Source organism: Amborella trichopoda, chromosome 13 (genome assembly GCF_054954075.1).
Source record: "Amborella trichopoda isolate Santa Cruz 75 chromosome 13, AtrichopodaSantaCruz75HAP2 v2.0, whole genome shotgun sequence".
Classification (NCBI taxonomy): Eukaryota; Viridiplantae; Streptophyta; class Magnoliopsida; order Amborellales; family Amborellaceae; genus Amborella; species Amborella trichopoda.
This window is the reverse complement of record NC_142348.1, coordinates 3,434,444-3,456,198: the sequence shown is the minus strand read 5'-3', so window position 1 is coordinate 3,456,198 and position 21,755 is coordinate 3,434,444. Positions and strand designations below refer to the sequence as shown.

General features: G+C 36.8%; 2 protein-coding genes across 22 annotated transcripts; one reads left to right on the top strand and one right to left on the bottom strand.

Annotated features, from left to right (window-relative positions):
• The first annotated feature begins 1,556 nt into the window (after positions 1 to 1,556).
• CCD7 (carotenoid cleavage dioxygenase 7) lies at positions 1,557 to 13,922 on the top strand. 2 transcript variants are annotated; one of them, XM_020663667.2, is made up of 7 exons: positions 1,557 to 3,219; positions 4,088 to 4,216; positions 6,682 to 6,813; positions 7,682 to 7,945; positions 10,345 to 10,424; positions 11,620 to 11,934; positions 13,466 to 13,922. In XM_020663667.2, exons 1-7 carry the CDS (start codon positions 1,701 to 1,703, stop codon positions 13,616 to 13,618), a joined length of 2,592 nt encoding a protein of 863 aa, XP_020519326.1. In that variant the 5' UTR covers positions 1,557 to 1,700; the 3' UTR covers positions 13,619 to 13,922. The 2 variants fall into 2 exon arrangements, 1 of the variants encoding a protein (XP_020519326.1); XR_016047991.1 differs by lacking the exon at positions 10,345 to 10,424.
• A 1,398-nt stretch (positions 13,923 to 15,320) lies between these two features.
• LOC18428187 (Exostosin family protein) lies at positions 15,321 to 21,125 on the bottom strand. Of its 20 annotated transcripts, none has more exons than XR_016047999.1 (8): positions 21,029 to 21,125; positions 20,663 to 20,713; positions 19,960 to 20,161; positions 19,064 to 19,854; positions 18,716 to 18,852; positions 17,351 to 17,699; positions 16,382 to 17,143; positions 15,321 to 15,673 (listed from the first exon to the last, which is right to left on the bottom strand). XR_016047999.1 is itself a non-coding variant. In XM_088856262.1 (7 exons), exons 4-7 carry the CDS (start codon positions 19,850 to 19,852, stop codon positions 16,463 to 16,465), a joined length of 1,956 nt encoding a protein of 651 aa, XP_088712388.1. In that variant the 5' UTR covers positions 19,853 to 19,854; positions 19,960 to 20,161; positions 20,663 to 20,713; positions 21,029 to 21,125; the 3' UTR covers positions 16,319 to 16,462. The 20 variants fall into 20 exon arrangements, 8 of the variants coding, with proteins under 8 accessions (XP_088712388.1, XP_088712389.1, XP_088712386.1 ...); XR_016048000.1 differs by lacking the exon at positions 21,029 to 21,125 and adding an exon at positions 20,851 to 20,930; XR_016047998.1 differs by lacking the exon at positions 21,029 to 21,125 and adding an exon at positions 20,246 to 20,303 and having other exon boundaries at positions 20,663 to 20,708.
• Positions 21,126 to 21,755: the final 630 nt, after the last annotated feature.

Below are 21,755 nucleotides of genomic sequence, written 5' to 3'. Positions count from 1 at the left end.
GTATCTTCAGCTAGAGAGAGAGAGCAATGTTGTTAGATTCGCTTCGGAGTCTTATTCGGTACGGTGAGAAAAATGAAGTAATTTGACACTTAAGCTAATTCAAGAGAAAATTTTGGATTTTTTTTAAATTTAATATAAATAAATTAGATATTTATATACGAGAATATATAAAATTAACTAAAAATAAAAATTTCAATCAAAAGAAATATTTTATATAGATATTTCTTTGCTTCGGCCTTTGGTTGAATGGCTCAAAGCGGTTCAAAGCTGACCAAAGCGGCAACATTAGGCTTCGCTTCGGTTTAGGTCTAAAATTTGAAGAGCCCATCTAAAGCGAATCTGACAACACTAAGAGAGAGGATTGGATGACGAGGGGGTTTTGGCCATTTGGAATGTACAGGTGGGTGGTTCAAGGTGTTTGTGCATGATGAGAGAGAGAGAGAAAGAGGTGTTTATTGCAGAGTGTTAAATTGGCTGAGCAATTTAACAAACCCATGATGATGAGGAGGCTCACTAAATGTAATAATAAAGTGGGTAAGAAAAGAAGATGAATTTCTTTGGTTATTGTATGGATTGGTGAGAGAAGTGAGGATGGAATGCAAAATGAATGTTATGTTTGGTCATGTGTTTCGAGAAGCAAACATAGAGGCGGGTCGTCTTGATACAGAATGAGTCTTCGGAATCTCTAAATGTTGCTTTGTTGTAGGTGGTTTGATATTTTTCTTTGATTGTAATTTATTTTGGGTTTTGTTCTCGGCCTGTTGGCTCTGTAAAACTGCAATTTCGTTTTGTTATGAATGAATGGTGACTATTTCTCAAAAATAAGAGAGAGAGAGAGTTTTGAATGAATAAGTTTTTGGCTTCATGACCAGAGAGTGTGTGTGTTCGGGTGAGTAAGGTTTCCACTCGGTGATGAAAAACCAAGAAGAAAAAAGATTTTCTTTAATGAAGGTATAGAAATAATTTTTTCTATTTTCAGCTCAAAACAGAGAAAATGATTTAAACTAGAAAATAAAAATAAAAATTTGTCTCATATTATAGATCCAGACAGGGGAAATACCATTTCAAATAGTATTGAAAGGTATTGTTGTAATACTGAAAATTTTTGTGATGGTCTAAAAATTTATTTTAAAACTCCAAAAATAGTATCGATTGAGAAAATCTATGAACATTTGAAAATCTTGAAAATTGATGGTACAAAAGGCATTACAAGATGCATGATTTCTTATACTTGAATTCTATGTTTTTTCTCGTGTCCATAAATCTTAAGGTCGAGATGATCAATTTTGAAGATTTTTGGGCTTCAAAACAACTTGTTTTTGTGAATTTTTGCGGTGCGCCCTAAATTGATTGTTTAGAGCCTCTCGCACTTGTATAAATTTTTTTCCTTTGAAAAATACGCCATAAATAATTCTAAGAAGAAAAACCCAAGGCCATTTTAGCCATTCTAAATAATTACAGGGACAATTCAATTTCTCTTGAATAAATTGAATTTTCAAAATCATTCCCCTTCCATCCATTTTAAATACTTGGGCTCCTCTCGCCACCCTCAATCTAACACAACACCCGTCGGAAAAATGCTCCCCACCAATTTCCCCGCGCCTGAAAATTGATTTCCGGCTAAAATCCCTGCAAAAACATAGCCAGCACTGCTTTTAATTGCCAGAATTTCCATTGAAGCATCCCTTAGTATCCAGAAAATGCAGACCATATCCTACCACGTCCTACCAACCAAGATTCCCTCCCTGGAAAACCATTTTCCCATCAAAATTCGGGCAAAATCGGCCATTAAAGCTGCTTATGGTCATGCCAAGGACCAGTCTTTTCTGGCCACTGGACCAACTCCGATGAACCCCACCTTCTCAAAACCAAAGGGAGGCAAGCATTTGCAAGTGAACCAGTTGCCTCAAATCACAGGAAATAACAGTTTTTCAGCAACCCAATTGCCGGAAATGGCCGTAAGTCACAGTTTTCCGGAGGCTGGTGCCAAAGAACTTCCCGGAAAACTTTTGACTCCGGACATTGGTGGTCCTTCTCAAACCACTCTCTCCAAACAAGTGCAGAAAGACCTCAGCTGCAAACACCCCACTACTCACATTAAACCCAGGAAACAACGGAGTTCTTCTCCCAAAATCCAAAGTTTTCCGGCCAAAGAAGAGCTTCATCCGATGAATTCTTCGGAAGAGGCCATGACTGCCTTTTGGGACTACCAATTTCTCTTCATTTCTCAGAGATCAGAAACAGAGGAACCGGTGGCTCTTCGCCTTGTTCATGGCAAAGTTCCATGTGATTTCCCTAAAGGAACTTACTATTTAGCAGGACCGGGCCTCTTCATTGATGATATGGGCTCCACTGTGCACCCCCTCGATGGCCATGGCTACCTTCGCGCCTTCTCCATCATCCCTAGTGCTGGTAAAAACCCAGGAATTTCTGGCTATGCTCATACAAATTCCGGCCAAAACAGAGCAGTTTTGAGCACCCATTCCTGCCTAAATGGAGAAGTTTCAGGCAAGGTGGGTCACTTTCACGGCGAGTCAGGTAAACTCTCCAGCAAAGTGGGTGGCTCCTCTGGGAAAGTGGATGACTTTTCCGGCGAGTTGGGTCAGTTTTCCAGGAAGTTGGCTGAAACTTCAGGCCATGCGGGTCCATTTTCCAGCAACTTGGGTCAGTTTTCAGGCGATGTAGATGCATTCTCTGGCAAGGTGGGTCACTTTTCCAACAAAGTGGGTGCATTTTCCGATGAGACTGATCGAAATTCCGGTCATTCGGCTATGTTTGCAAGTGAGTTCGATCACTTGTCCACCGAGACAGCTCAATTCTCCGGGCGATTTTCCGGTGAAGTTAAGTTATCGGCAAGGTACGTGGCCACTCAAGCAAAACAAGAAGAGTATGATGAAAAATCAAAAAAATGGATTTTTGGTTATCGTGGTCCATTTTCAGTTCTGAAATTTGGCCAGAAATTCTTCAACACAAAGGTGATGAAAAATGTGGCAAACACTTCAGTGTTGAAATGGGGTGGAAGATTGCTTTGTTTATGGGAAGGTGGTGATCCCCATGAGATAGAACCAGAGAGCTTGAACACAGTGAGGGTGGGCGATTTTATCAGTGGCCGGGAAATTGATGTGGGGCCGCCGGAATCTAGCGTGGATGGCCGGAAAAGAGACATGGGGTCGGTGGTTTTGGATTTTGTGACGGGGTTGTTGAGGCCGGTGCTCTATGGTAGGATTTTGGTGCTTTTCGATAAAAGCAGGTGTTTGAAAAGAATAGGAAAAAGCGAATATTTTTAAAAAAGAAAAGAGTGAAAACTCAACATTAAAAAAACAATAAAAAAAGATTTTTAAAATACGAAGTAGTTTCTGTATCGGGTACCGTATTCTACGTATGCGTGCCTCGTATAAACCAACCATCTAAAGATGATGCAAGTACGGGTGGCAATGGGCCGGGTTGGCTGGACTCAAAAAATGTTATTGGACCTGGACCCGGACCTGATCAGACCCGAATTCATCGTACCGGGACCCAAAAATATAGTGTAGAACCTGAACCTAGACCCAACCCAAAAATTAATATTCTATATATTTAACTATATATAAATATTTTTCATATATTGAGACCCAAAAAATGTTAGCCGAACCCACACCGAGCCCCGGATGGACCCGAATAGTGTTCGGGTCCAAGATTTGGACCCGGAACCGACTAACCAGATCAAATTTTTGGACCCATAGCCGGACATGGGTTGGGTCTCCCCTTGGGTCCCGGATCTAGTCAAGTTCCATTGCCACCACGATGTAAGTGATGGTCGATCAAAAAAAGGTAAAAATCAATGCCTCAAAATTTTCCTTTCAAAAATTTTTTTATTTTTATTTTTAAATTCTTTCTTTTACATATTAGTGATCTCCAAGGATCGTATATTCCTTAAAAATCAGGGCCAAAATTTATCTCTAAATTAAAACTTTTTTACATTCTCTCTATTTTTTTCAGCATTATCATTGAAATATTTTTTTAACTAATTAAAATCAACTACACGAATTCTGATCCACCCATTATCTCTCCCAATATTTGTTTTCCTGGATCTATTTATTGGTTTCAGGTGTTTATAAGATGCCCCCAAAGAGACTGCTGTCACATTACAAGATCGATGCACGTCGAAATAGGCTTCTCATGATGTCCTGCAACGCTGAAGACATGCTTCTCCCTCGCAGTTCTTTCACAGTCTATGGTAAGCATCAATCTTGAAAACCTCACAGGAAAATGGAGTTCTGGTGCAGAAATCCTGTGATGGGTTACAAATTTATTTATGTTCTTGACAATGGAATTTGAAGATATCAATGATTGTTTAAAGTGGAGGGTCCAAAAAATATGATATAAAATAACATGAAAATATTTTTAAGAGCTTGAAATTTATGTGTGTGTGCATATCACTATGTGTGTGTTTCAGATCAATAGTTACCAATGTTTTAAAACCTAGATCGGCAGGGTGAACCGGTTGTCGAGGCAACCAATATGAATCGGTGAATTGCCGATCCAAATCAATGAGTGGGCCGATTATCCAGTGTGATAATTGGTCAGTAAAAAAATAAAAAATAAATAAAACACAAATAAAAGTTAATAAAAGGATATATTGTCATTGAACCAGGTGATCAGCTAGATTTGGATTGCCCGGTTCCCTAAGGGAACTAAACGAGTCGGTCCACACCGGACCGATTCTTGGTTCTGACCGGGAAACGGCTTGTCTATGACAAAGTCCCATTGTGAATTGGTGGGTTTTTAAATACTAATAATTATTGAGGTTGAAATGATATGTTTGTAAATTTTACGGGAAGTTTACATAGAAATCCTATTTTATTTTTTATATTTAAAATAGTCTCAAATAGATTTCATATTTTACAATCAAGTCCTATATTTTAAGAACATATAGTGTGTTTTTAACCTTTATCTATTTTTCTATATATTGGGTTAAGCTCAAATTTAGCACATTGATACTTTTCACCATAAAAAAGTTCTAAAAAATAATTCAAAATAAATAAAATCATCAAACTTACCACTATACTATTCAGGGGTAGTTTGGTAAATTTATTTATATTAAATTATTTTTTAAATATCTTACGAAATGTATAATAGTGGAAAGCATGGATATACTAAATTTGAGCTTAATTTGTTATACAAAACAAAGATCATATAAAAATACAATTTATTTTCTAAAAAATTGGACTCAATTGTAAAATATAAATGTTAAGAATATGTTTAATATAAAATTATAATAGGATTTATCTGTAAATTTCCTTAATTTATTCCCACAGATTTGGAGCGTAAATGGACAAAGTTGCTTCCCTACAAAATGATTTACTATTCAAGGCTTGAAAAGGCAAATCAAAATTGCCAAAAATAGAAAAAATTGGACTAGAATATTTTTATGAGAATATCAAGAAAATCCCAATTCTCCAACTATAGTCATGGCTTTTGATGCTATCGGAACACGTACACCGTGTAGAGGGACAATCCATGCATGCATGTGCATGTCAAGCGGCACATACATGCCCCAAGCATGCATCATGCGCTTTGTAATTGAGGTTCTTGTTATCATGCACGCACGCATGTGCATGCACTACATCCATGAGTAATGGCACATGTGCACGTGCGATATTTCTAAGTTTGGAGTATCGTGTCATATGTTATAAAATCAGAATCTAGTAGGGCCCTGTCCTAAAAAGTTGGGGCATTGGCTTGGGCTAAGACAAGACCCATCTTTTTCTGCTTTATTTTTGTTTAATGTGTTTCGCCCGGCGGCCCGACCTTATCAAGGGTCTGATTTTGGCTAGATGTGCCCGTCGATCCCCCTAACTTCCACTCCAGAAATAGTGGGATAGGACAAATATGTCTTGGTCCCACTCCCACCCCTTTAGGGGTGGCGACGGAACCGAACCTGAACCCAAACCTCAAAAACATGATATAGGATCCGGAGTCGAGCCTGAACCAGACTGGACCCAAATTCATCAGACCTGGACCTAGACCCCAAAACATAGTTCGGGACCTGGACCTAAACCCAGATCCGACCCAAAAATTATAATATCTATGTAGTTAATTATATATATATATATATATATATATATATATATATATATATATATATATATATATATATATATATATATATATATATATATATATATATATATATATTGAAGAAATATTGTTTTTTTCAAAAAAATACTAGAGCCCGAAAAATATTACCGGACTCGGACCCGGACCTTAGACCTATATTGGGTCTACCCCCTCGGGTCCCGGGTGGGTCCGGGTCCATTGCCACCCCTACTCACCTTGTAGAGAAGACCTAAAAAACCAAAGTATTATGGCCTTTTTTTGTACGGAAAGAGCCTACTTTCCTTTGAGAGTTCAATTATCATAGAAGAAAATAGCAGTAAAAGTATACATGTGTCTATAAGTTAGAGTGGTGCATTTTCATAAGTTCTATCTTCATTTCCCATGACATTTGATAGTGAAAGTTGAAAGGGATTATAACTAGTCCCGAACCAATAAAACACAGGAACTCTAAATTAAATCAAGTTTTGGAGAGTTTATTTGGTTTTTCTTCTATTTAGATCCTTATTAATTGGTTTTTATCATCAATTTAACTGTAGTGTTCCATGAATTCATAATCAGGTTTTCCTTTTCTCTTTGTTGCAGAATTTGACTCCAAATTCAACTTGTTACAAGAGAAAAGCTTTGAAATTCTTGATCATGTCATGATCCATGACTGGGCCTTCACAGAAGACCACTACATCTTGGTTGCAAACCGTGTCAAGATCGATGTAGCAGGTAAGAAGTAGCCATTAACATCTAATGTTTTCTTAAATTATTTCAAGAATTATTTAATCTTTGACATTAGATGTAATAAGATCCAATTCTTTTGAGATTGTTATTAAGTAAATATTGGTGTGAAAAGGTTTGCCACTCAGGAGAATATTGAATTGGAAAAGTATACAAAGAGACCATTTATTTTGGTACCAAAAGGTTGTAAGCGTGTCATTTATTAAAGTCAAAGTTATAAGAAATTTCTTGAACTTTGTGACACACTCCAAGCCATCCAAATTGACATCTAATGACCGGTAGTAATTGTTATATCTTTGTAACAAAGATAAATGGCCTCAAAGTATACAATCCCTATCAAATTTTAGGATGTAACCTTTCGAACTTTGGGACTAAACCTCCAAAAAACAAATTGGGACTAAACCTTCAAAAAACTAAAACAAAAAAAAGCAAAAACAAAAAAGCACATTCTATATGCTTGAAAAAAATAATGTCATAAAATTAAATAGGACCTCTGTAGGGCAAGATCTAAGTATAGAAGAACTCAAAATTCATTTTTATTAAATAATTATCAAGTGATTCTTAGGTAGATCCCAATATTTCATATCAGGAAATTCCACCTGAGGAAGTTAACGTACAGTAAACTCCCACAAGAGTATGAGCTAAATATTGATATCGTTGGGAAAATATTGTCCCTCATGGCCATTGGTTTCTTGTGAGAAGATCATCTGTGTGTGTGTGCGGCGCTGTGCGCATGTGTGTGAGGATGATATTTATGGAACACACGTATTTCGCACTGGTTCATGAATTTCATTTTCCATTTTGATGGGTATAGGTTCAATATTAACTTTATCTGGTTTCTGTTTTGAATAATTAGGTTCAATATCAGCACTATGTGGAATCTCACCAATGATCTCTGCACTTTCACTCGATCCAAGCCATCAATCATCTCGAATCTACGTGATTCGTCGGTTCTCAGAAGGAACCCGAGATTGGAGACTTCCCATAGAAGCACCTTCACTATTCTGGTTACTCCATGCCGGCAATGCCTTCGAGAGAAGAGATGAACATGGCAACTTACACATACAATTACAGGCATCAGCTTGTTCTTACCAATGGTTTAATTTTCATAAAATGTTTGGTAATTCTTCATATAACTGCTATACTTTGCATTTAGTCTCAATCCTACTACTATGCTTTTGCATCTAATCCATACACACACATGGGTTGGGCTGATACATCTCTTAGTATCAATCAGTGATTTAAAAGTCCCTTGCCTAACTCCGAACTCACTTGAGTCATATCAGATCAGGGACCTGGTTATTCCGGGCCAGAGAACTTGGAATTGCCAAGCCGCTGTTGATCGTTTACATCTTTCCTTATCTAAAATAGCCGGTCCGACTCAGATTCACCTGATTCATACAAGTGGTACTTGGATTCGACCCCTTTCCGAGTTGGCTAGTGAATCGGATTTTTTAACCACTAGCATGAGTTTTTCTTCTTTATTTTCCTTTTCTTTTAACATGTATATTAGATAAGAATAATTCCTAAAAGGTAAATCAGGTTTGGGTGGGGGTAATTTGTCTCTTTGCTGAGGCAAAACTGAAATTGATGCATGTAATTATGCCTATTTGTATGGATATTTGTTTCACAAAAATGGGAGGGTCAACATGGATCAACACGAGTCACTCGGACCCACCCACTAGGCAGGTCTAGTTAAGACCGGTTTTGGTGGTCAGAATCTTGACAAAAATTAAAAAATTATCTAGTTTTTTTAACTTCATTTATATTTATATATTTTTTGTTTAATATTACTTTAAACATATTTTTTAAGATTTTTATATTTTTTAAATAGGTACATGTCTGATCGGGCAAGGTTACTTGGCCCAGCCGGTACTGTGCCCACAGAACCTTACAGCGCCCAAGGGCCGTGACCATTATAAAAGCTCACACTAAAACCTAGGGGGGGATAGGTCTCAGGGTGTGTTATATGGTGGTCCCATGGGACCAATTGTACCTTTGGTCCCATAGATCAGCAAAGGGGATAATACTTTAAAGGTTTATGACCTGACAAATTCCGGATCATCTTGGCTCACCCTGTAATCAATTAAAAAAAAAAGCAAACCTATCAAAATGTATCTTAAGAGATGAACTATTTAATATTTTTTATTTAATTTTAAAAACCATCAAATCACACATAATCACAAACTGGAATACTTAAAGTATAGTGTAGTTTGATAAATTTTCCTGAAAAATCCCCAGTTTGTTGAACCTTGCTACATATGAAAGCAACATTTATTGAGCTCTTGATCCTTTTTTATTTTTTATTTCCTTTTGTTAAACTGATTTTATAGATGAGTAAATATCATTTTGAGGACTTCGGGATCAAACAAATTCCCTAAAACTGTGGTTTGTCCACTGACCAAATGCATATTTTGATCCACGGGACCACCAGATTCCCTTTCCTGATTTGAGAAAATTCATTATGTGCAATTGTGTCCCGCGATGCATAAGAGATTTTTCCAATTGTAAATGGCCTCCATGTGAATCAAGGAAAGATTTTCATTTTCTACAAATTAGAATGAAATACTTAGATTAATGTAACTTATTGTGAAATATAAATTGAGATTGTGTGAGAATAAGAATGGGCATCATCATCTATAACAGGGAAATTTATGGAAAATTCTTATTTTATTATCACAAATTAAAATTTAGTTTCTTATAATTTATATTTATGCTGAAGTCTCAATTTTTAGAGAATCCATTATACATTAATTTTATTTTCCTATAAATTGGATTAAGTTCAATTTTATCATCCAAAAATCTTATTTTATTATCAAAGATTAAAATTTAGTTCTTATAATTTATATTTATGCTAAAGTCTCAAATTTTAGAGAATTCAATATATTTTAATTTTATTTTCGTATACATTGGATTAAGTTCAATTTTGATCATCCATACTTCTCATCATCACGTCTGTAACAATTAGTTCAATAAAATAAAATAACCAGAATACCTCTACAAGCTTCAAGGGTGTATTGGCCATTTATATCTTTCAAACTTTTTTGTATCCAGGTCTACAGCAAAAAAAAATATAAAAGCCCCAAATTTGAGCTTAGTCTAATAAAGAAAAATATAAAATTACAAAATTAAACTACATTAAATGCTCTCAAAAAGTAGGACTTGAATATAAAATATAAAATATAATGAGCTATTTTTAAATTCTGATCGTAAGATGAAATTTACGGTACATATTCATCAAATAACTTACACAATAAGCAAAAGTTCAAAGAATGCCATGCCCCCTTTTTTCTTAGGCGGCCATGAAAATTTGGAAGATTTGCAAAAAAGGATATCCATATTAAAAAAAAAGAAAAAGAAAAAAGGATATCTGCCAATAAAATTATTTAAAACTCTTAATTATCCAACTTGTTTTGTTTGTTTCAAAATTTTAGGGAAAGATGAGTTATTGGTAGAAACTCAAGCTCCTATTTATTCTCCCTTAGAAATATAATTTTTTTAAATTTCAATAATAAATAGGATATGACTGGCGGAGGCCGCAGCTGGATCCGACATTTATGAACAAAGAAAATGCAGAAAATTTGCCGCATCTAGTACAGGTATGTACTTCTTATTTTATTTGCAAGACCTTTATTAAATTACCCATAAGATATGAACAATTTAACACCATACTTATATCCTTTAATCAATTTCCAAATACCTCTACAAAATACATGATCTCGGGTTGGAATAGTTGCAAATAACTAGACTATTAAATAGTTATGTCTCATAGGTACTGATAAAATTTCCCTTCATTTCTCTTAATTTTCGTCTTATTTTGTGCTCATTTTTTTTTTCTCATTTTATTCTAAAAAAAATTCAAATACCAACTTCGCCTCATTATTGTGTTCCCTCAGGCCTTAGCATTGTTGGGTCACACGTAGGCATGCCTACTTGAGTTGAAACATTTTTTATATGCCATTTTGTTCTCAAAAGCATGTCAGGTCACTGACTCAATACCCCTCAATTACTCAATTTAGGGAGCATTATTATTTGGAAAGGCTAGGGGTGGCAACGAGTCAAGTTGGGTCCCGCCGGGCCCGGATCCAAAAATATAATATAGGACTAGGACTTAGACGCAATCGGGTCCCGCCTGACCCGGATCCAAAAATATAATATAGGACTAGGACCTAGACCCCCGTCCGACCCGGATCCAAAAATATAATATGGGACTAGGACCTAGACCCAACCGGGTCCAAAGTCCCCGGACTTGGATCCAGACCCATACCCAAATTGATTATGGGGAACTAAACCCGACATGAAAATTAATTTTCATATTAAAAAAAATGTATATTTAAATAACAAAGAGCAGGGCTACTTTGACGGGGACGAAGACCCAAATCAAGTCCAGGCTATTGAACCGGGCATGACCCATCGGGTCGAACCCCTAGACTCATTCCCAAACCCAAAGTCGGGTCTACCCTTCGCATCTCGGGTCCACCACCCCTTGTGCATCAGAGCTCAAAATTCTAAGGAAAATACAACTGAAGCTATTAGATTTCATATCTAACATCTAAGAGATTGTTACAGATTTCACATCTAACATCTAGGAGAAATTGTCACTTCCTTGTACCCAAAACAAATGATTTTGTAATATACAATCGTGTATTCCTCTCCCCTCTTTTTACCCCTTACCTCCAAATAGTTAATGAGTTAATTTCATCACCTATCGAATCTGAGGTAGATGCAAAATTGTCTGTGGAGATTTTATGAAGTGCTCAATCTGTATGTTTTACTATTTTAATGGCCTATCAGGTTTCCATGGAATTGGGAAAAGATGGAAATTTTCACAACTGTACGGTGGAGCCACTCTCCCAGTGGATGTACACCTCTGATTTTCTGGCCATAAATCCGGCATTCTCGGGCACCAAGAACAAGTACTTGTACACATCATCTTGTTCTGGATCTAGGCCCTCTTTGCCATATTTTCCATTTGACATGGTTGCTAAGCTTAACATGACACAAGGCTCAGTGGCCACGTGGTGTGCTGGATTTCGTCGCTTCGTCGGAGAACCGGTCTTTGTTCCACGAGGAGAAGAAGAGGATGATGGATACATACTAGTCGTCGAGGTAATGGAAGTGAAATTGGTAAAAATAATTACAATGCTGATGTAGCTAGGGATTTGCTGTCATATTTAACACCCACCTATATTTACATGGGCTGGTAGAAACAATCACATTCCTAACCATGTTTAACACCCACCTATATTTACATGGGCTGGTAGAAACAATCACATTCCTAACCATGTTTAACACCCTCCCATATAACATGGATAATACCATGGTTTTTGCACGTCATGAAACACCAAGGACACAACACCTCCATTTGACTACTTAGAAACCTAAACACTTCTTTATGTTATTTTCTATCTCGATGTAAAGGGACTTAAATTTAAAATCCCTACATCTCACATTCAAATAATGGACAGTTACATCATGTGTAAAGGACCAATTTTGAGATTATATTTATAACACTCGTATATGTGTCAGACATGATACATATCCTACGCATGTATAACACAAACTCTAAAGTAGAAGGGGTCGATAGGTACATACTCATCATCAGGCAATTAAATAAAATTGGTGGAAACAATTATATTCATAACTATAAGATACCTTCCCCTTGACATGCACAACGCTCTATGGCCTATGTTATTTTTAGTCATTTCCCAAGATTAAAACATGAACTAAAGATCACTAACTTTGCGATACACCCTTTAAGCTTTCACAACCGTGAATGTGACCTCCTTGTCCCAAAGATAATGGTTTTATAATATACAATCTCACATATCTTACAATAAAATCATTTACCCCATATATTAAAAAAGGTCACAAACAGTGCAAGCCCTAAGATGTGAAATCAGACAACAAAAAATGTACCATACACTGCACTCAAAGTCTAAAAATAACATACATTGAGTCCCCTAAATTGAAATCTGACTGCTAAAGGTGACCATGCCCTTACACATGGGAAAAGATTCCCCTGAAACCATTTTTACTTGAAACCATTTTTATGAGCGAAAGTGCAGACACCAACAAAAATTCCAGTAATCAGAAATGCCAACATTAAAGGACAACGATGGTTTGAGACTCACCAGGACAAGATATGACCCAGCTAGTAGGTCTATCTATCTTGCTATCACCTCCCCACGGACTACACTCATAGACACTCACAACCACAGATTTTGTATGTTCTTACGACCAAGGATTTTTATATAATCATTTGCACAATAATTATTTTACAAAAACTACTAGCAGATCTAATAGATGATGCCAAAGTGAATGGTGCCTCAAAGCCTACACATGTAATTATGTGGGTCTTGACATCTACACCGTTGATGTCATTGGGCATTGCAGATCACACCTGAAAATTCTGCCTTAATTATAAGGTGCAATATGTACCATCCACTTATGTTGAACAGTGCAGATTGGAAGGCCCACTACCCACATTACTTTTGGTGTGTTAGGTCCACGCCCAACCCGATTTCATCCATAAGTAAAAAGTCTAGGATCCAAAGGCATAACAATTTAGTCTCCTCCTAAAAGTCTCTCCACCTACTAAATATCAAAGCAATTCTCTCCTTTTTTTTCTTCTCTGCAGTATGCAGTTTCAGTGCAGAGGTGTTACCTTGTGATGCTGGATGCAAAGGAGATTGGAAAACCTGGTGCACTGGTCGCAAAGTTTGAAGTCCCCAAGGAGCTGAACTTCCCTGTAGGATTTCATGGATTTTGGGTGAATGATGAATCTGGTTAACATTCTCTCTCTCTCTCTCTCTCTCTCTCTCTCTCTCCTACAGAATATCCATTGCTTCAATATGCACTAATCCCATTAGAACAGTGTGTTCTTGTGGAACAAAATTACAAGACTGGTTCAATTCTTGCTATAGCCCATGAACAAAAACATTATTTAGTCACACCACTCTATCAAAATAGTGGTGCATTTCTGGTGCATCCAGTGGGATGCTTATAAAAAAGACCAGGTGCTTGTAAATGTTGCAAGGGCAGTTCTGTAATTTTGAACATTATATTACAGATATCACATATGTTTCCTTTGGTTCTTTTTTTTTTTTGGGCACTTATTGAGGGAACCATGTCTTCTGGGCCCCACAACAGTTGTACCTAAGCCACTAAGCCTTAGCAATGAGAGGTATTCCATAGATTATATCCTTTCATATCAACCATGGCATAATTAAGAGGACTGCATTTTTCCATAGTTGGCTTTTCTAATGTCCATTGCAAACTTCCTAACCTTCCTAGCCATGCTGCCTTCTTCAACCTTCTTTAGCATCAAATGCACAGATATGAACTTTTTCCTCGTAGTTACAAGTAATGGTGATAAAGAGCCTGGGTTCGGGCTTGGACCCAGGTTGGCTGGGACACACGAGGATCCCAAGTCCGAGTGAGCCACTGACTTGGTGAGTTACTAGGAATAATACACAGAGGTTCTGGAATCAGATTCGCCTTTGTTTCAGTGTTTTCATCAATATCGGGCACCCTGCTGGGTCCGAGTGACTAGGATGAGTCCGAACCTGAGTCATCAAGTTTCAGTCACAGACTGGGAAGCCCGGAATTTCAATCTGCAACAAAGGGTGCAAGGAGGAGATTTCCAAACACCAGGAGTTCACCACATACAGTTCTGTACCCAGTCCTCATTTTAGAGGAACTTACTCCTTGAGGTAACTTTGTTTCCCCAGTCCTCAAAGCAGGCATGGATGCGGCTATGATGACACCCATCCTAAACCCCTTTATGTTGAAACTCAGAACATAATCAAAGTATCCTCTTTGAACTAGGCACATATACATCATCCGAATCCATTCATTCACTGAATGTTTTTCATATTGAGAAAGCGTTGGTTCATCCATATTCTATAGGCTAACTTGTGAGAAAAAAAAATTGTAACTTTTCATTCTTCCCTGATGGTTGTGTTGTGGAGGACCACAAAATGACTGAGACAAGCCAGATTGAGGTAAAGCTAATCTTTCTTGAAATTCATGTTCTTCTGATTCATATTGGTCCAACGTATTTTTTATAGCATTCTACACGGCAACTGGCAATTTGATGACTTCCTTTGTATATAAAATCCATGTGATCTTTCATTTTCTTTTCAAAATAATCGTTATCTTCCTTATGCACATGTTGCGAGTCAGAATAACAGAACGCGACTATCACTTCTCCATTTCATCCTTCATAGGATTAAGCAACAGATTTATCTCATAGTCTACCTGGTCTACGTTTTGGAACCCTTAAATATGGTAGTTTGATCTTGTCTTATTCGTTCAGATGGAATTTTTGTCATTACTGGTTTTTTCTTTTTTCTTTTTTCTTTTTTCTTTTTTTTTTTGTTTAATGAAATTACTATCACTTCACAAAGTCAAAGGTAAATTAACTTGAAAGTACAGTAAGTATATCTCTGTATAGATAAATGAGTATGAGTATATTGCACTTCACAACTGAATTATTAATGAGCTCGCAAAAGCCAAATAAATTATTATCTGAAATGTACAACTTCCGTCGAATGATTTTTACAAGCATTGGATGCGTTTCCAGAGTGATGAAATCCACTAATGTGCTAAATAAAACGGAAACCTTAGAACTACAACTAAATGTTGAATTATACAAACAAACCAATTGAATTACAATTTTATAAATATTACATATACACCAAAGTCATACCTGAATACAACAAATTCCCGCCCTATTTGAGCACATCATTTTGTACATGATGCTCAAATACCTGAATACAACAAATTCCCGCCCTATTTGAGCACATCATTTTGTACATGATGCTCAAATACATACTCTCACCTCCTACAAAGAGAAATGTATGCACAATTAGGAGATGATCAATGATCACTTGCCATTTCTTCAGGAAGCAAGAAACAAATATCATCTAACAAGCAAAAATCATAACAGATGAATGAAAAACAACTCAAACAGAGTTTTGGTAATTCAAAACAAGTGAACAACCTCAGGAAATAACGGTCGAAATCAAAGTGCTTTTGACATTAAGGAAGAAAAATCACGAACTGAATATATAGAATTAGTTGTATATAGAAAGCAAAGAAATAAGCAAATAATGGAGAAATCAAAGTGCATACAAGATTTCCACGTTGGCTGTCTAACCTATAAGCTCTACTGTGAAATCAGCCAACACCCCAACCGATTAAGGGAAAGCAAAACACCCAAACGATTTAAAGGAAAGCAAACCGAAGGAGCATGGTACGCAGACTCCAAAGGGCATCCACTTTCTGACCATCGATATGAACGTTAAAGTGAAATGTAATGGCCCCTCTGGGACAACACCCACGTATAGTTAATCTCCACCGTTCTTCATCACAGTGATGCCCTCTTGGAGTGCCACATACCATATTCCATTGGATTTATATTATCCTATTGCTCAATGATGACGATAAATTGGATTTTCCAGTTTCCCATGCTAAGGAGGAAGGATGGTTTGATAAAGCAGCATACTTCACATTAACTTCCTAATGAAACCAATATCAATGTTTTACTTACAAGGAAAATAGAGAATCCTTGAAATGATTCTCAGCAATTTCCCATAAAAGAATTCCTCCCCGTGATTATTTACAGAAGAAATCATCCTGACGATATCTGATTCAATCTATTATACCATATTGAATGGAGAATCATGTGAAATAGATCAAATCTGATTGGCTTGCTATGCCATAGAAAATGTCTCTGCACCCTCTTCACATTGTTTTGCATGGAAATGTATTGCCTCAAAGGGATCGCCAAAAGGATATTTTTCAAGTTGGGTATGTCCTTCTCTGCAACAAAGACGGCAAACGCTTTCCAGTTCAATACATCGTCAAAAGGTGGCACAAAATTGTCCGCAATTATGATGGGGACACACTCATAGTATATGGACTCAACAATTCGAGGGCTATTGACTTCAAAACCCATCGGACAAATGCAGTATTTGCTAGATTTCATGTGCTGAACATAAGTCATTTTAGTCGAAATTTTATTGGGGAGTGGGCCATATATCTTCATATCGTCATCTTTGTCCCCCCAATATTTAAGTAAAATTGGTCGAACCCGACCATGCATGTACCCTGCAAAAAATGCAAGGATTGGTCTTTGAGAGATAGGTCTTCCCCCTATTTGTCTGAGAGGCCTCTTGGGTGTCCGTATTGTTGTTTCAGGGAGAGAGACATCTTTTCCTGGAACAAAAAACCCTTCTGAGAGATCAGCATTGCATAGGGCTTTGATAGTGTTTTGCCGAAGTTCATCGTGCTCTTTTGTGGTGTATGGTCCCTGGAAAAGTCCACTAATGAGAAGTTGAAAATGAAGGTGCAGGCCGACAAAAATCTAAGGAACCAGAGTGTTGGTGAGAATAGAAAAGCTTAATTCCATTTAAAAGGTAAAAGGGTGACAAGGATTTCTCAAGGTCTTACCATCCTAGTATCATTCTTTAAAGACATGGTCAAAAATATGAAATGTAAAGGTGTAAAAAGATTATACCCAGTCATGGCAAGCAACAAGGAAGTGATCGGAGCCATGTGATCGATTCCAAAAAGGATATTTTGCTGCAATCATGTTGACATAGTCCCTCAAAAAATATGACAGGGGCCTCATGTCATGAGAATCAGGCACATACAAGGAGAGCTGAAGCTGTCGCGAGCTGTAGGGTAAGTAAAATAGGTGTGCTTTGTTAGGGTCCCTCACAACAAATTGCTTGCTTTCTTCCATCAGTTTCATAAACCACCCTTCGGAAGCATAAATGCCTTTGAGTGGAGGTCTATGGAAAATGGGCCTTGGTCCATCCGGGTAAATGTAAACCTTAAGTATCCTTTCCATCAATTCATAGCTCCTGGAATTAAGTCAGTGTTTGCATTATTTAGCTCATGTAGAAAATTAAATTCGAAATACAACTACTCAAGCTATGGTAGACATATCAGCGATGATTTCCTTAACATAAATGAGAAGCATCTGCATCACAAAATCAGTCTAGCATAAGCCCAAATACGAGTCACAAAATTAGAAGGTAAACTCTGTATGTAATAGTTAAGGTAAACGCAGCATATAGTGTAATTAGGTTAAGGTACAAGCAGCATATAGCAAACTCTGTATGTAATAATTAAGGTAAAAGCAGCATATCGTATAATCACAGAATTTGTGACCACCAAGTATCAGTATGAGTGCATATAGTATAGTCACAGAATTTGTGACCACCAAGTATCAGTACGAGTCAAAATCTTTATTTCACAGTGTTTATCTAATTGTCAAGTACAGGTAGTGCTTTCTAAACTTTTTTCATCACTGTCTAAGTTTCTATAAAATTTTCTTGTTTATTATCTTTTTTCTTTTGATGAAGCTTATATGGAGCAAAACTTTGGAGATATCCTACAAATAAAACGAGCATATAGGTATTGTGCTTGTGAAAGCCATGAGTAATCTGGAACTAAAGATGTCACAACAAATTTTATAAGACAAATGGATGCCATGAGTTTTTATTCCCATCTCGGATCTATTTAAGTGCAAGGCACAAATAAGAACACATAGAGTATCAAAGAAACAAATTGCAACGTAGCAGCCTAAAACCATTGTCAATCATCCCAAAAAATTAGCTTCTGATTATTCCAAATGATTACCAAAAAATTAGCTTCTGATTATTCTAAATGATTCTACACATCTAATTGGTATGCAATGACACATTAAAAAATGGGGAAATCTCTAAGGCATGAATATTTTCTCGGAATTCTTATTGTAAAAAATAAAAAGAAAATAAAAACTTTGCAATATTATCTGCCTGATGTACTTGATTACTGGACTAGAAATATCCAACAAGATATGCCATGAAAAGTGAAAGGAGATATCATTTCATACCTTTTGAATCTTGAAACATTTCGAAATACTGGAGGGTAGAGATCTGGGTCATCCGTCACAATCGGGGCATTATCGATCTCTATTTTGGCATAAGCAAGGGCTTGCTCAGGTGGCAAGGACCAAATTGGTGGTGGCCTCTACATTTCAATTGCAAAGCATCAGATGTTTTGATCTGAATTCTACTGGAAGGTTAATAACAAATCACTCAGATAAAAAATAAACCATTTTTGTGGACGGCTAAATGGGTTTTGAGAGGAGAGACCAAAGAGTTAGAATACAGAGAGACCTGCCTTGTGAGTATTGACCACCCATTCAATACTCCAAGGTCTATGTACTGCATAATAATACCTTAGAACGAGATGAAGCAGACCCATTTGAAGCTGCAGCTATTTGAGATGGTGCAGTAACTATCTTTGGGCTCTCCACCACCTTTATAGTCCCAGGGTTAGATTTCATTCTATTGCGAGAAACCAATGACTCCAATTCCTCGGAATCTTCCCTTTCTGGGGGATTATTGATAATTGGCTTATCCACCTTTTCAATATTTGGGTCCAATTCATTTAAAGAATCGGATGGTTCTAGCGCTTCATCATCCCCTTTCCCATCTAATAAGCCTTCTGACTTTGCACTTAGGCCATCGACCCTCTCTTCAACATCTCTATTTTGTGTTGCCTCTCCTTTCCATGATTCTTCTACCTTAGGGAAGTCGTTCCCTCTTGCATAGTCTCCTGACCTTATACTTGAGCTATTGACCTTCTCTCGAACTTGGGTTTTTGGAATCTGTGATTCCAGAGAGTTTGGTGATCCTAAGATCCCTGAATCTCCCCCTTTGGGTAAATCTTCCAACTCGATTACAAGAGATTCAGAAGAATTCAGAGAATTAATTGGGAGAACTGTGTCTGACGTCGGCCCAGAAGTTATGTCAGGAGCAATTGAAACAGATGGGAATTGTTCAAACCTTGCCTGAGGCGACAAAGAATCCTCAAGCCTATTCAAAGTATTAAAAGGAATAATGGAAACTGGATAGGGTATTACGAAGGATTCAAGCACTGCACCAATAGTGGTGATGACCCCAATAAGTAGTATCAGTTTCTTCGTCTCGATTCTGCAACCCTTGCAATACCGTCGACATTCCATCCCTTAACATAAGAAATGATTCAAAGAATGTTCTCATCTCATAAGAAAGATGCCCATAACAAAGAAAAGCAATAAGGGCACCAAAATTATCAAATCAACTAAAGCACCTCATGTCCTTGATCATGCAGACCCATTTCAACTGAAACAATATCGAAAATTAGAGCCACAATTCAATTGCTTCTGCACCTGAAGATGCTCTAACATGGGTCTTGTCGTTCTGTGATTCATACCAAGGAAAGGAAGTCTGATACTCTATTGTAGTCTATGAGAAATTCCCAAATGAAGAAGTCCCAATTTTCAGAAATTTGCCTGCAATATGGAGTATGGAGTGTAAATTATTAATTTGCAATGAGGAGAAAAAGGTTCAAAATTGTTGCATGCTAACATGCTAACATTACTAGAAAGAACTGATGCCAAGCTTTCAATTGCAATGCTGTCTGGAAATAATCACCTTCACAATGAAACATAAATGTGAACACTGCAACATTACTTAAAATTTGAAAATAACATCAGGAAGAAACAAGGAAGAAATGCTCGAACTCATTCAGAAAACAAGTTTTTTGTTCTATTGTAAAATTTAACAAATTCCATAAATAAGCACCCTATGCACCAAATAAACACAACAAAAACTCAATGCCTCTTTGAAAATTCCATAATTTTAAACAATTTTCTGCCATAAAATTCTATAAATTCACTCAATAAGGACCATATTCCGCAAATAAATAGCGAAAAACCCAAAATATATAAAACTTATCCAACAATTTAGAAGCAAAAAAAGAGAAAGAGGATTCAACTAAGAAGGGAAATTACTCCAGTTCCTTTCCCCATGTCTTCACCCACACTTCAACCAAAAACTATCACCTAAATTCCAAAAAAAGATTCACATAAATAGAAAATTGGCTCAAAATAAACTTTCCCCACAATTCAAAAAAAGAAATGAAAAAACCAGAAATGGAGTCGTTATACTACATATTCTTCGACTAAATTCGATATCTTACTGCATCTATCCATTAAAATTAATCTATTTCAACCCATAACTACTTTTATCCACAAAAATTTGCAGATAATTCACCAAAAATGAATTCAAGACAAAACAGTTTCAATTTCAGAAATCACAAAACAAATGTGAGAAAATTAAGGCAAGAGAAGAGGGTTGTTAGGGCAAAAAGCACAAACCTCGGTCGCCTTTAGACGGAGAAAATCTTAGAGAGAGAACTTAGAGAGAGAAAGAGGAACAAGTCAGCTTTGCAGGAAAGAACCAGAGGACCGTCCCATCTCAAAAAAAGACAGATGTGCAGGTTTATATAGAGAGGAAAATGTTCCTAAAATGCCGCTGATTTGTTGGATAAATTTCGAAAGATACCCCTTGTCTCAACCACGTGTTTGACGCGCCCCGTCCCTGTCTTCTCGCAGTAGATTCTGGCACTGGTGGACCCTATTAGACCTGAAGAGTCCCAATCTTTTTTGTAATGACTAAAGCAGGTTTTTGGGTTTGTACAGCGTAATCCCATCGGATCAGATTGTACATTTGGTTTCTCGGGCGAAACACTTGAACTCTTCTATTTGAAGTTCAGTATTTTCATAAAAATCAAAATGAGATTTAGAATGATTTGAGACCTACATCTAACTATTTGAAAATGAAAATTTTCTTGAGAAAGCAAATAAATAATTTGCTCCCAAAAAAGCATAAATCTTAACAAAGAAACAAGCAAAAGCAAATGGAAAAGGAAAAGTTTATATCGAACGAGCCTCTAAACAATCAGGTTAGATTCTATCTCAAAATTTTCGATAGAAGAGGTTGTTTTGATGTGTGGATATCCTCAAATTGATTATACCGACACCAAGATACATAGACATGAGCAAAAAATAGATTTCAAATTTTAGAAATAGGGTATTTTGTAAT

Coding starts and splice junctions, on each gene's coding strand:
- CCD7 (XM_020663667.2), top strand. CDS start 1,701: ATGCAGACCATATCCTACCACGTCCTACCAACCAAGATTCCCTCCCTG. Junction 3,220..4,087: donor GTTGAGGCCGGTGCTCTATG/GTAGGATTTTGG, acceptor TATTGGTTTCAG/GTGTTTATAAGATGCCCCCA. Junction 7,946..10,344: donor TAATTTTCATAAAATGTTTG/GTAATTCTTCAT, acceptor AATAATAAATAG/GATATGACTGGCGGAGGCCG.
- LOC18428187 (XM_088856260.1), bottom strand. CDS start 19,852: ATGGAATGTCGACGGTATTGCAAGGGTTGCAGAATCGAGACGAAGAAA. Junction 17,700..18,715: donor AATGTTTCAAGATTCAAAAG/GTATGAAATGAT, acceptor ACTTAATTCCAG/GAGCTATGAATTGATGGAAA. Junction 17,144..17,350: donor TTGTTGCTTGCCATGACTGG/GTATAATCTTTT, acceptor GGACTTTTCCAG/GGACCATACACCACAAAAGA.